Raw genomic sequence first — 14,584 nt, 5'->3', positions numbered from 1 at the left:
ACAAAGACTGTTCAGGAAAATACCTGTTGTAAGATGAATTTCTGCTTCAGTAAAGTGTTAATGAAAACACGGATCACCCATAACCCTTGGAGGGCCAAGTTCATTTATTTATAGATATAAAATATCACCCTACTTTGAATTTTAACAATTTATCTTAGCAATTCTTTATTGCTGATATTGACTCCATATTTTAAATACAGACAATACAAATTACAAATTTAAAAAATGCATACATGGAGGATATAACAGTTTCCTATCATCAGCTACTCTAAATCACCCCTATTCGTATTTTACCCTACGTGCAGCTCCCTATTCAGTGATTACGATCCAAAGAGATGTTCAAGGTTATCCAGGTCTGCAGAGAACTATACATAGTCAGAAAGGACAGAAACTTCAGTGGATAGCTATTGATAACACTAGCCCACAAAAAGTGCCCAAAGAATCATTCCAGTGAATTTTCCTTCATCCAGGAAAAGCACTGATCACTGTGGGATGGTTGGGCTAGGGATACAGGCTAAGCTCTTTTCAAGGACAGCATTTGGACAGGTGAAGAGGAAGGAGGGAGACTCTATACTGAGAGCCTGGTGTGAGCAAGGGCACCGAGGTGGACAAAGTGAATAGGTCAACGTAGCTGAAGACGAAGGATGAGCTAGAACATTCTGCAGAGGTACTAAGGCCCAAGGTAGATCTTTCAATCCAGGCCAAGCACTGGGTGCCCTTCTCTAGCAATAGGAAACCATAGGTAGGGAAAGCAATTATAATATTACATTGATCAAGATTTGAAGTAACAAGTCCTGATCCCAAATGGCAGAAGTGGGAATGAAGAAAAGGAACTTGAGAGACTTTATAAAAAAGAAAGGAAAAAAAAAATCAAAGAATTTGGTCTTTGTCTCTTATCTAGTCAATTATTAGGAAGAAAAGAAAAAAAAAAGACAACATCATGGTTTCAAGAAAACTCCAAAGTTCAAAGAGGTTTAAGGAGGAAGTAAGATTAGTTTTGCAGAAACAGCAGGAATATGTTTTAATAAAAGAGCAGATGAATCACTCTCATATTGTTATCCTATTGTATTTTTTAATGCAATATACAAAAATATAAACTTACAAAATATATAATTTAGTGGGTAAGTCTTGCATTGCCCCTACCCAAAAAAGCTACACATGGGGTTAATTTAAATAACACTGTACTTCCAGTCTAAAGTGTTTACAAATAAATACATAATTACCTGGGGCTTTTTTTCCTGTCACAACACCACAGTTCTCACACACACACATACACACACACACACGTACACCCACTGGAAGATACCTTTATAGGCTACTGATTATACAAGTCCTCCTTTAACTTAATCACTGGTCACATTATTAGTAAGCTTCCTCTCTTCCTTTATGAAACTGTTTTTAGGGCTCATATTGTGTGTAAATGGACAATCTAAGCATTCCGACCAATTTATGAAAACTCTTAGACCAAAAAGAAAGTCTCAGACATACAAAGGAAAAGTTGTATTTCTGATTTCCTCATAAGCATCCTTCAATGTCCTATAACCAAAAGTCCAGGTAAGACTTTATGTTTGAAGCAAGGAAGTAAGAAAATAACATGCTAACTGTGGTCTTACAGTGAATGTAGAAGTCTGACCCTAAAACCCATGCTGCTCCCTAGCATATTATACTGTGCAACCACTATTCTGGGGAGTCTCCAAAGAGTCCCACGAATTTAATAAATCTCTCAAAACAAAATATGTTTCATTTATATTCATTTAAAAAATAAGTTTTATATAAATATAAATACAAAGTATAAATACTGATATAAATATGGAGTGATACCATGTATTACTCCAGTAAGAAGAAGGGAAGAAGCAGAAACTTACAAACTCACAGTATGTTTGGATTATGTGACACTCATTCAACAAAAATTTATTCAGTATCTACATGCCATGCACTGTGCTAGGCTTCAGGAATATGATGGTGAGAGACACCTGACTATCCTCCCTTTTACGACACTTACCACTTGGCAGGAGATGCAAATATTCATCAAAAGATCTCCCTAATAAATGTGTAAGTACAAACCGACCAGCGCTATGATGCTTTGAAAGTATGAAAGAATGGGGATCACTGGGTAGACATCAGCAGAATTTAGTGCAATCAAAAGGAGAATTCTGAAGCATAAAGTTATGAGTAAGTAAAGTGATAGTGCTTTAATTAATAGAACTGCCTAATTCCCTATAGCAGAACTGTAATGGTAATAGAAGCTATCAAGATAAAAACTTACTGGACTATTGGGCTATAAAATGTAGTTAGGCAACTAATCCTTTTACATTATTCCAAAGAGCCATCACAGTGACTTCTTTGCTTCATGTGGGTACTCCACCATTCAAGCATTAATTAAAATTCACCCCAAGACAAAGTGCTCTGGGGCCTTTGGGCACATTCACATGGAACAAAATGTGGCTCTAGGTGGTATTTTGGCATCTTTAATTTCCTGAACTAAAGAATGCTTATTAAAAAATTAAATTTGAGTAGGAAGCACTCCTGTGGTTCCCCTCACTACTCTGTAAAGCCTTTCATCTAGCGCCGTTCCATTTGGATCATTTCTAGAATCAAACATGACATGCGTGTAACCTCTGAACTACAGAATGTCAGTTCTCCTCCCTGTATGTCTCCCTCCCTCTTGCTCCCATGCTCAGCCTTTTTCTCCCCTGCCACTCCCAATCCATGACCCCTGGTCCATGACCAGCAGTCAGGATTCAGGGCTGAGGGTGCTCAGGGGGACAGTACTTACTTTCTTTCCTCAAGCAGGGCGATTTCCTTTTTAACTTCACGGTATTCTTCTGCTATCTGGCAGTGCTGTTTGAACACCTGCATGGATTCCATGGAGTCATGACAAGGCGGCAGAGGCTTCACAAACAACAAGAAGAAGAAATCAGTCCATTTCCTTGTAGCAGAATAAATTACCAACCATCGTGCTCTACTGATGTTCTTTAGAAGGAGAGTTTTTGCATGAGAATAGCACTGTCAACCCTCATTGGACAGAGTTCAGCTGATTCTACTTGACTACAAATAGAGAAGTGGTCTGATCCTCCCCACATGTATCTTTCTGTGTTATTCCAGGGCATTCTCAGGCCCAAGCCAGAGCCATAAGACCCATTACAGATCAGTTACCTGCCATGCGCTGGAGGAAAAATAAGTCCCCTGATAATTCTGTACTTTTCCCCAGAAATCTTAGACTCTGCTTTAGAGAATTAGTGATGGGGAAATAGTTCAGTCGTCTGTTTCAATCCCCCCCTTGTTTTCTGTTCCTGTAGCTCTATCAAATCTTGTAGGGTGGAGGAGCCCTACAAGAAAGGAATCCAATGAACTTATTCATAAAACAAAAATAGTCACAGATATAGAAAACAAACTTATAGTTACGAAGGGAGAATGGGGGGGGATGGGTAAATTGGGAGATTGGGATTGAGATATACACACTACTATATATAAAATAGATAACTGGGCTTTCCTGGTGGCACAGTGGCTGAGAGTCCACCTGCCGATGCAGGGGACACGGGTTCGTGCCCTGGTCCAGGAAGATCCCACATGGCGCGGAGCGGCTGGGCCCGTGAGCCATGGCCGCTGAGCCTGCGCGTCCGGAGCCTGTGCTCCGCAACAGGAGAGGCCACAGCAGGGAGAGGCCCGCGTACCGCAAAAAAAAAAAAAGATAACTAATAAGGACCAACTGTATAGCACAGGGAGCTCTACTCAATACTCTGTAATGACCTATATGGGAAAAGAATCTAAAAAGAGTGGATATATTTGTATATGTATAACTGATTCATTTTGCTGGACACCTGAAACTAACAAAACATTGTAAATCAACTATACTCCAATAAAAATTATTTTTAAAAAATGAAAGGAATCCAAACTGAAAAAATGATGCTGGCCTGGAAATAATGCTTGCAAGAATTAACAAAGCATATGAAAGACCAAACCCCAAATAAAACGATGCTTATAAAGCGTGTGGCCAAAGAGAACAAGGCTTCCTGTCTTTGCTTCTCTCCCATCCATGAGGGAAACAGAGGCCAGCATTCAAGCCTTTCTAACCGAAACATGTTGAAAATCTTCTTTCCAGAAATTATTTTTAAAGAACTAGCTTTCCCTGAGTTTGTAATCCTTAGTTCTAATTAGTGGCACATTATTTCTTTTTTTAAAACATCTTTATTGGAGTATAATTGCTTTACAATGGTGTGTTAGTTTCTGCTCTATAGTGGCACATTATTAAAAGCATTACTTGGAGAAATATTAGCTAATAGTCTTTTAAAGAGTGTTTTAATCACCTTTTTCAATTATTTATAGAAAAATGTTATATAATATCTGAGAAATATGACTTAATTGTTAAATAGGCTCTTCTGTCTAGTCCTCTCTTCACAATAGTCTTTATATGTAAACTATGTGTCTGACTAGGTCATAGTCTCACTAATTTTATATTAATTAATTTATACTAATGAATTTCTTACTACTTGCTCCTCTCACTATATATTCTTCCAGGACACAGATTTCTTTGGGTGTCATATTTAGTGACCTCACCCAGGATGCAAAAGAAATTCTAGAAAGTTCTACAAAATTCTATAAAATCTGATTGATAAGTAAGATGACCCTTCCTATTTATCATGAAACCTCTGAGTAGAGATCTTCAAAAGGAAATAAAATTTGAAATAGACTTGGATGAAATTAACCTTTATGTGGAACATCTGTTGTGTTCTAATCCATGTAAATTCATCTAATAATTATATTATGTAGCATCTTTCCCTACTGCCCCATGAACATATTCACAGCATAAACTCAGCCTGTTGGAGCCATTATCTCTTTCTATAGTGAAATAAATTAAAAAGTAGTGCCTGGGAGTATTACAGTACAACTCACCGCAGCAGATAAAGGCATTGTCAAAGGCATTCAGAACTCCTGGGTCCTCCAATCCTAGAAATCGCCACCCCCTCATCAATTTTCACCTGTTACACTGGCAAATGACCAGGTATAATAGTAAGGGGAATGAAAGCAATTTACTCTGGGCACCCTCACCAAGCTGCTATTAAACCACCTGTGCCCTGTTAAAGGACTTGCATACTGGTAAGCCCCAAGACTCAACGTATCCTATTTCCTGTCCTCATGAACACTGATAAACTACACCCAGTTCAGCCCATAACTTGCCACATGGAGGTACCTGAACCACGAATTCAGCATAGTTACCTATGCGACAGCCAGAAGATTTTAGGAGTCTGTGTTTGCATGCCTAAGAGGATACAGATGAGAGCAGCCATGGAAAGGGAGAAATACCCTTTGCTGCTATAATTTAAAAGAAAAACCGAAAATTACAGAAAATAATTTTCTTAAGAAGAGAGAGTCCTCTTTTCCCCCTTGGCTTGCCAACCTGCAATGCTTTTTACTAAGGGGGAAATGTTTTCATGACTTCTTTTATCATTGGCACTATTTAATTGTGGGAAATTTGAAGATGTTTTTATGTACAGGTAACATGATCATGCTAAGGGGACATTAGGATATAGAGTATTTCAGGATATATTCAGTATCCTCATATGTTCTCAGCAGGAAGATCATGCTATACGTCACAATATTTTCAAGATTGCCCACAATTAAGAAATAGTGCCAATTTTTAAAAAAGCCAAAAATACTTAGTGTTCAGTGTTTCAGGGAGTAAATGGATGCCAGGTGTCACTTCAGTTTCCGGCTCCTAAAAGCTCTGTCTATACCCAGACTGACATGTAACTCAGCAGCAGTACATACATGTTCTTCCAATTTGTATGAAAGCATTAAAGAACAAAATTAATTATTTTTTAAGCAAGAAGGGAAGTTATATTGCACAACACACCACAACACTGTAAAATTATCTAATTAGTTGCCAGGGGCTGGGGGTGGAGGGGAGGTGAGTAAATGAGGAATTATTATTTAATGGGTATAGAGTTTCAGTTTTGCAAGATGAAAATGTTCTGGAGATTGGTTGCACAACAATACGAATAAGAAAAAAAAACAATATGAATATACTTACCACTACTGAACTGTACACTTAAAATTAAGAAGAGAACATTTGTGTTATGTGTTCTTACCACAATAAAAAAAAAGTTTAATGCAAAAATAAGTAACATTAGATCCTTCTGCTGCCCCCAGCCCATCTTCTAAGCATTGCTACCAGGATTCCCTATCTGAGACTCACTTCATTCACACCCTACCTTTCTCTCCTTCCCAAATTTCTCCCCAGGAAACTTAAAATTTCTCACCCCTTTATAATTCGGAGCCATGTACCACTAAACCCAAACGTTGCTGGACAAATCAAAGTGCCCTCTGGTCAGCAGGACCCACTGTTCTTAGAAAGCCATTTGACATCATTGGATGTTTACTCCAGTTCAGGAAACTCATCAAAGAATTTTTTAAACACATATTGTTCTCATCCCAACAGGAATTTACCTGATATAAAAAGTAGAACTACAGAGTAATGAAATGTATTGTCCTGCATGACATAGCACACTCTCATTGTTTCATGATATAATGTGGGTTTGTGTGTAGCATCATAAGGTCCTCACTGAGAGTGACTCTCTCTTACCTTCTTATAAGTCCTGAAAACAGGAGAAAATATATGACCCACAGGGTTCATTGAATAAAGTGTTTACCCGAGGAAATAGATTCCTAAAATTCAAGCACAAGAATCAGGTTTCCAATTTAAAAATGGAACTACTAGTAGGCTTACATCATGTGACATTTAAAACACTGGCACCCATGGATTAATCAACTGTACATGGATTTAAGATACTATTTAACATGTGTTCACATTAAAAATAATAATAATAACGTAAAAGAATGCCTGTGATAACCCAGATGAAAACAGCTATTAACATCTTGGAATAAAAATTAACACAGTTTTAAAAAAAATTTTTGAAGTATAGTTGATTTACAATATTTTATTAGTTTCAGATATGTACAGCAAAGTGGTTTGGTTGGTTGTATATATATATATATATATATATATATATATATATATATATATATATTCTTTTTTAGATTCTTTTCCATTATAGGTTATTAAAGATATTGAATATATTTCCCTGTGCTATACAGTAAATCCTTGTTTATCTATAAAACTTTTTATTTCAGTTCTCATTGCTTGATTTTGACTATTTCATCCAAGAGATTTTCATACTTATAATCTTGTGCTGGGAATGGGCAAGCAATAAATAAACTCCATGTTGATAGTGAATTTCTTTTCTCTTCAGGAAGAGAAAGTTTCCTTGTTATTTTCTCCACAATTACCCTACATCCTCCCATGGTTTGTATGCATTTATCACACGCTCTTGCTTAAAGAATGAAATATTGAATTTCAAAGAAAAGGAAGCCAAAGATATTTCATGTGAAAATGAAAAGGTAAAAGTATTCTTCAGGCACTAGGGGACAAACTCTGTAGGGTCACAGAAACAACTTTTCCGGTCCACTCGATGCCATGGTATCTGGTCTACTCACAACCCAGCCAGTTCTAAGAAGGTTAAATTAAGACCTTCCCTTAACAGTGTCTCAAGCCAACTTTGAAACACATTTTCCCAAGACACAGATTGGGGTTTGGATGAGGTCAGAGCCCAGGAGGAGGCACTTCCTCCACACCCCCTTTCCTCTATCCCCTCTTATCCTGCTACTGCCTGAGGATGGAGCTTGCAAGGGCTTTAAATTACATGGCAGTGTGAGAGAGCCGCTACTATCTCTGGTATCCACCCCAGTCATCTGGACCAATTTAACAAAATGAAGTAAGAGAGAAACCACAGGCTCCTGTTCCAAGAATGCAGGCTTGAGCCACACCATCCCATCCACCGGTTTATAGCAAGCTCCTCCCGAAATGGACTCTGTCCTCTGGAAGGAGCCCCGTGGGAAAAGACCCAGCCAAGCATCTCTCCGCAAGAGGCAAAGCCAGCTTAAGCGTTTCCGTTTTCTACTTGGCTTCTTCAAATACTACTGGCCCCATCCACTTCAAAAATGTAAGAATTTAATTTTCCTCTCCCAGCTTCCCACACAGAAGATATATTTAGGAAGCTAAATATTCTACAGTTGCTGAGCAGACTGTATTTGTATTTATTCCTTGATTCTCAGTGTTATCTTTATTTTGGAGGCAGAATGGGGGTGACTGGCTTAAATTCATGTTGCATTTTAATGTCCCCAAATTAACAAGCATAATTTGCTAAAACTAAATGGAAAAACACAGACAGGACTAATTGCAATATTTGAAAACTCTGTTATCAAGAACTGTAAATATTTTTAAAATATACTATCTACATTATGGTCAAAGTCAGCACTAGTACTAATTATACTACACATCTTATACATTATATAATATTGGAATGAAGGTATTTAAGTCATTTCTATCGATGTAGGCAATATTAAAGGGAGCAAGAACTCGAGCGCCCCAAACGCTTCTAACAATGCATATCCTAATGAACTGGGCTTCTCAAAAAAAAAAAAAAAAAATTAAAGGGATCAAATTAAGCTCCAAGATATCTATATATGTTTTCTGTGTGGTCCCAGCAGCCAGAAAAACAACTGTAAGATACTTTTCAACGTGTGCCTCAGAGAGAAAATGGCAGACATTTTTTCAGTGTTTTCTCTAGATGTTCAAGACTAGTGCAGTAGAATCTTAGAATGCTAAGACTCCTCCATTTTCTACCATTTTTGTTTCCCAGATAGCAAGTGATACACTGATGCAAGACCTAAAGGAAGTTTCTGGAGTGACTGCTCGGACAACAAGATACTATAGTACACAACCAAAGCTACGAAATTGTTTATTTGTGGAGGTGACATCAGTTTCTGGACTTACCAAACTCTGTCTGAGAAAAAAGCAAGTTCAATGTGTACCACGGAGACACCTGTTACTGTCTTCTCAGATTAGATGGGAGTACTTTAGGAGGGATTGAAGCTATTGCTCAATTTGGTTTGAAAAAAGAGTCGTATTGTTTTCCAAGTACCTTAACTTAAAGAAGAGGGCATCAGCATCTCTGTTCCTAACCCAAGAATCCAAAGAGATGTTTCTCTCATTTCATTTTACACATATAAAGATACTAGTGCTTAAATATTTCATTCAATAAACAATTTCACTAGGGAAGGAAATTGACATTAATTGAGCAATTATTTTGCCAAGCACCATGCTCGATCTGTTCATTATCACATTTAATTCACACAACGATGTGAGATATTATGTCCACTCTGCAGGTCAGAAAAGTGAGGTTTACAGAAAGTAAATAACATGCCCAAATCACAAAACTAGTAGGTGCGGAGCTGAGGTCCAAATTCATGCCAGCCTAATGCCAGTGCCTATGCCCCAGTCACTGTCACTCCCATTAGATTTATTACAATCTAGTTATCAGCATGTCCTCCACCTGATTACAAATAAAACATATTCTTCTTTCCGAGGCAACAAAGACCACAAAGCTTAGCTTTGGATCATCTATAGGTCAAACCACAACCTCCAAAACATTACAATGTGGTTAAATTTTAAGACAAATTTGGTTCTGACCCAGACCTTGAGACTATTAAAGGATTGTGCCATCCTTCAGAAAAGGGAGGGAGGTCCATCATTACCTCTTCTTCAAATAGAAGGAAACGGAGGCCTAAAGAAAAGTAGTGATTTTTCATTCGTTCTTACACATGGACATAGGATTGAACCTCCTTTCTTTTGACTGTATGGTCTAAACTAGCTCTACCCAAACATGGCCCCTAATGGACATGAAGAATTTAGAAGCCAAATTCCAGGAAAGGAATCCGCACAAAATAGAACCAACCTACCACCTGCCCCTGGGCAGAGGCCTACAAAGAGATGTTCATTTTAACACCTACCTTAGCCCAAGGTCTCTTGCCCAACATTTTGCCTTAATAGAGACATCGAGAAAAATGTTTGTCACTGCTATTCTTGCCCAAGGCTTTTTTTGGCTTCTGTGAAAATAGAAGCCCCACGAATTACATGCTTAAACATGTCCACATTCTTGGCAAAGCAACCGAAAACTCTTGGGGGGGTCAAAGTGGTGATAGCGTATCTACCAAACAGATACTTTATAGCTGCATTTTATAAACTATGAAAGAACGTGTAACGGATATCAGGAAGCCAGAATAGATTTTACTAGGTTGTTCTATAACCACATTATGGCAACTTCGCAAGCCAGAAACCAAAAACCCTCCACCTATCAACATAATTTAAGCAGGCCATAGGTTCCACCAACGCTGTAAGGAAATGAAGGCTACCTAGATTCAGAATCAGGGATCTAGTCTGAATTAGCAAATTTATGTAGACCAAACTTTGACCTCATATTTCTCATCCCTAAAGTAGAGACATAATAGTTAGCTTACACAATTGTTGCGGGGATCAAATGAGGTCATTTGTGGGGAAACCCCCCTTGCCTAGCGGTACTCAATATGCATGGGTAGGATTTAAATCTGAGGGTATTCAGAGAGGAAGGCCAGCAATAATCAACTGGCATCAATTATTTTTCACTGGGCACGTTTCTAAGGCTCTAGCAGAGATAAGTAAGAGTCAGTTCATTCTCAAGCAAATAGTAACAACCACAAGGCACTTCATATGCCTTTGTAACCTAACTTTTATTTTTCTGTAGAGGATTATGATGGTTGGTTAAATCCCAAGAGTCATTATTATGTGATAAAAGCACACTGGATTGACTGTAAAGACAGCCTGCTCCATGGAATGGATTTTTCCTTTCATACATAAAGCATCTTCATTGCTTTCAATAGAGACTTCCTGCTGCAGAATGGCTTAAATTTATATGCTTATGCTAAGCATGGAAACAAGAGTCTGCTTTTAGATGTAGCTTTCTGTGTTATCTTTCCCCTCTCAATCCCCTCCATCTTATATTTTAGTTACTCACACCCTGGAGTGTAGAATAAAGGTAACTGACAACAGCCCTAGACAGAGGCAACCCTAACCAAATGGCTTGGCCACTGGTAAATGTTTATAACAAACTCAGTCATATCGTTCAACCAAAAAAACAAGCCCTTACTGAAATGCTTTTAGTTATAGTGCTGGGAAGGTCCTCTCTGTTCATGAAGAGGCAAAGCAATACCATATTTTAGGGTGGGGAAGTTGGGGGTATCATAACCCCTGAGTCTGAAGTCAGCTTCTCAACTGACTAACTCATTAAGGATCAATGAAGATGAAATAGTCTCATTAGATTAAAATAATTAAGTAGACTTAATTTCTAATATATGTCAAATGGAATTAAAGCTATAAAATTCAAAGGGATCTTGCGATGCTTTAACAGAAAAATTATCTGGATAATTGCCAGAGGTGCCATGAATCCTGGGAAGAATGATCCATGAGCCAGGGAAGACCATTAATGTTCCCAAAGGAAAAAAACTGTCAGCACAAGAAAGTAGAATTAATGATCCATAATAGTGGTGGGGGAATATGAATCTAAACATGCTTTCCCTCTTTTATTTGCAAAACGCATTAACTCCTTATTTTCAGCTGACTCCTAAGATAATAAAATAGCTTTGTGGTGACAGTAAAATAAAGGGGAAAAACTGTGACTGGGAAAAAAATATAGTTATTATTTTGCAATCCCAACTACACCATGAGCAGCACACATACAGCCCATCAGTGAGGACAGAACCCGAGCAAGGAAGGTTGTACGTCATGTAAGCACACCAGACGGAAAAGCAGAGGAACAGCTGAGTTGTCCTCCATGGTGAGAAGAAGAGAGGTTGGGGGATATGGTTAGACAGCAGGAACCAGAGAGCTGGGCTGAAGACCCTGCATGGGGGACGGGAGAGGAAGGAGATATGATGGCTGATAGCTGCAGAGGAAATTTTAGAGAACAGAGCTGTCTTTTGACAGCTGCAAGGTCATTAGTATAACCTCCTGAACAGTCTTCAGAAATCTCTACATTACTGATATTGCTCTGTTGGCAGGCTTTCTGTTGGAGGGCTGTGACGATGCCCAGGCCTGCTCAGAGATGAGACAAGAGCTCCTCCAAGAGGTCTGGTCACACCTGAGTTGTGTTGGATAGATCTTCAGGGGACCACCCCAGCAGTGAAACACCAGCTCTTCAGACCCAACCTAGTTGCTTCCAGGTTTTAATTCAATGCACTGGGCACAGAGACAAGAACTGGAGCCAAAAAAAAAGGATTCTATCTTGGGTTGCATAAGGGCTCATTCCTGGTTCTTCCACCTCTGTTAAGGGCTGTTCTGGTCCAGGGGCCCCAAACTCAAATGACTTCAGGATGCCAAGCACACCCACACATGGGAAATGCTACCAAGTGTAAGATAAGAAGAAACGTCAGTTGGGAACTGGAGGTGGCAAACCCCTCCTAAAAGCTTTCAGAATCAGTATTTAGAGAAAAAAGTGGTGACTAAGCAAACATCTGTGCACAGGATTCAAAACCCCTATTAGACTGGTCTAAATGTGACAGCAAAGTGAAGTACTCAGGTGAACATTTGACCCAAGGCCAGTATCCAGGTATTTTAAGCAGAGCCTCTTCCTAAAGCCATCTTTCTGGGATCACCATATATCACCTAAAGAAAATGAAAGGGTCATAAATTATCTTCTTTCAAATAATTCTGGTGTATTAAAATTAGATATCTTTGATAGGTCATCCATAGACTACACATACAAAATATTTTTCTCATAGGTCAAACCAGACAGGATTCAGAAGGCTTAACTTAAAATAATTACATTCTACTACAAATTGTCAGAGAACTGGGGAAAGGGTGAGCGTGGAGAAGAGAAAGGAAGATTATTCTGAAGTCTCGCCACACACGACAAGTGTCCCTTGTAGTTTATCACTAAATCACTAATCCAAAATGGGCCAAAACTACAATAGCCCAGAAACATCCATAAGCAAGGAGAGCAGGGACCAGCCCTGTCCCCAGGCTCCAAAACTCCTTAAAAGTAGGAGCTTACACCCTAAATTCTTTTTTTAAAAATTAATTAATTAAATATTGGCTGCATTGGGTCTTCTTTGCTGCATGAGGGCTTTTCTCTCTAGTTGTGGTGAGCGGGGGCTACTCTTCGTTGCAGTGTGCAGGCTTCTCATTGCGGTGGCTTCTCTTGTTGCGGAGCATGGGCTCTAGGTGTGCAGGCTTCAGTAGTTGTGGCACATGGGCTCAGTAGTTGTGGCTCGTGGGCTCTAGAGTGCAGGCTCAGTAGTTGTGACACACAGGCTTGGCTGCTCTGCAGCATGTGGGATCTTCCTAGACCAGGGCTTGAACCCGTGTCCCCTGCATTGGCAGGCGGATTCTTAACCACTGTGCCACCAGGGAAGTCCCCTAAGTTCTTGCTATTCTCATGCTATAGCCACATAAACAGACAGGGGCATTACCTGAGGGCTTCATGACCTTGAAACCCTAGAAATGCAAACCTTGATGACGTGAAATGTCCCCCACTCTGTCTCCAGGTCAATCTTTCTCAATTAGACCACTTTTCCACTCACTGTATTTTGTGAAACTAAGGAGGAAAGAGTAAAGACTGCAGAAAAATCCTTACCTGTAGCTGCTGGTCTAATTCTGGAAAGACCAGAGGAATGGCGTCTTCAGGAGGTGTATCATCTAAAACATGAAAATAAAGTGATTCTTCACTATTAGAGCCCTTTCTCTCAGGAGAGTTTTCTTGCTGTTACCATCTTTGGACTTGCACCGTCAGTATACATCAGTTAGGGACGGAAAGAATGCAGAAGCAATTTGGCTCATTTTTTGGTACAAACAGAAGCACAGAAGGCGTAGTTGGTTTGACCAAAATTTTGCAAACAAGTATCAGAATCCTCAAATGTTCAGTCTAGTAGTTCTCCAATTAAGAAGTACTGCTTATCTTTCAATACTCCTACGTTAGCCAAAACCAAAAAATATGATATTCAGGAAAGTGCTTTATTTAACCAGGTAATAATGAGGTGACCAGAACAACCTCACTGGGACAGAAGAACGTGTTAGTGAAAAAAAGTGTTAGTTCTGCTCTGAAAGACTCCAAGCGTGGCAAGCTTTGATGGGTTTGCCCTCTGCTCTTACCACAAACCACCACTGACAGGCAGTTGACCAGAGCTTCCTCTGGGTTACAGTGGGTGACAGGCAGTAACCTGATCAGGGCGTTTCTTCCCAACGCACCAGGCAGCAATCCCAACCCGAGGCCTATACACTGTCCTGATGCGGGAGAGCCCGCAACTCTGTCCTCAGCTGCCTTCATCTGGCTGACTGGCAACAGGCAGGTGTTGCTGGATCAAAAGAGGTGGTTCACAGAAGCATCAGAGGAAACCTGAGAGAAGTTTATCCGAATCTCTTCAAGAACATACTTCTGCTATCCTTGCCATAGCCATAAGGCTGACCTCCTTAGACTAAAAAGATGTTGAGAATTGTACCATTCAATTATTTGGCAAGGAGGAGAGTTTTTCTACTGCAGAATTTCTAATGGAATTCATGCCAATTGAATTCATATGGTAAGAAAAGGTAAGAACCTAACTTAAGAAATAAGGTGAGTGGAGACAACTCTATTCCCCTTCTACCTCTTCATATTCAGAAGTAACCACTATCCTGATTTTAGAGGTTATCATGTATATGTATGTATTTATATTTTTA

General features: G+C 39.3%; 1 protein-coding gene across 2 annotated transcripts in view; it reads right to left on the bottom strand.

Moving 5' to 3' along the window:
• The window catches only part of MAP3K7CL (MAP3K7 C-terminal like), a gene marked incomplete at both ends in the record, with an annotated part of 38,583 nt that overhangs the window by 9,503 nt on the left and 14,496 nt on the right, over nucleotides 1–14,584 (bottom strand). For both annotated transcript variants that reach the window (XM_082654706.1, XM_082654705.1), the window contains 2 exons: nucleotides 2,777–2,892; nucleotides 13,506–13,567. In XM_082654706.1, the coding sequence (XP_082510832.1) occupies nucleotides 2,777–2,892; nucleotides 13,506–13,567 (178 nt within the window). The remainder of the gene's footprint in view (nucleotides 1–2,776; nucleotides 2,893–13,505; nucleotides 13,568–14,584) is intronic.

Source organism: Grampus griseus (assembly GCF_964374135.1).
Source record: "Grampus griseus genome assembly, chromosome: 5".
Classification (NCBI taxonomy): Eukaryota; Metazoa; Chordata; class Mammalia; order Artiodactyla; family Delphinidae; genus Grampus; species Grampus griseus.
The sequence above is the reverse complement of the archived record's forward strand: the minus strand, read 5'-3'. Positions and strand labels throughout refer to the sequence as shown.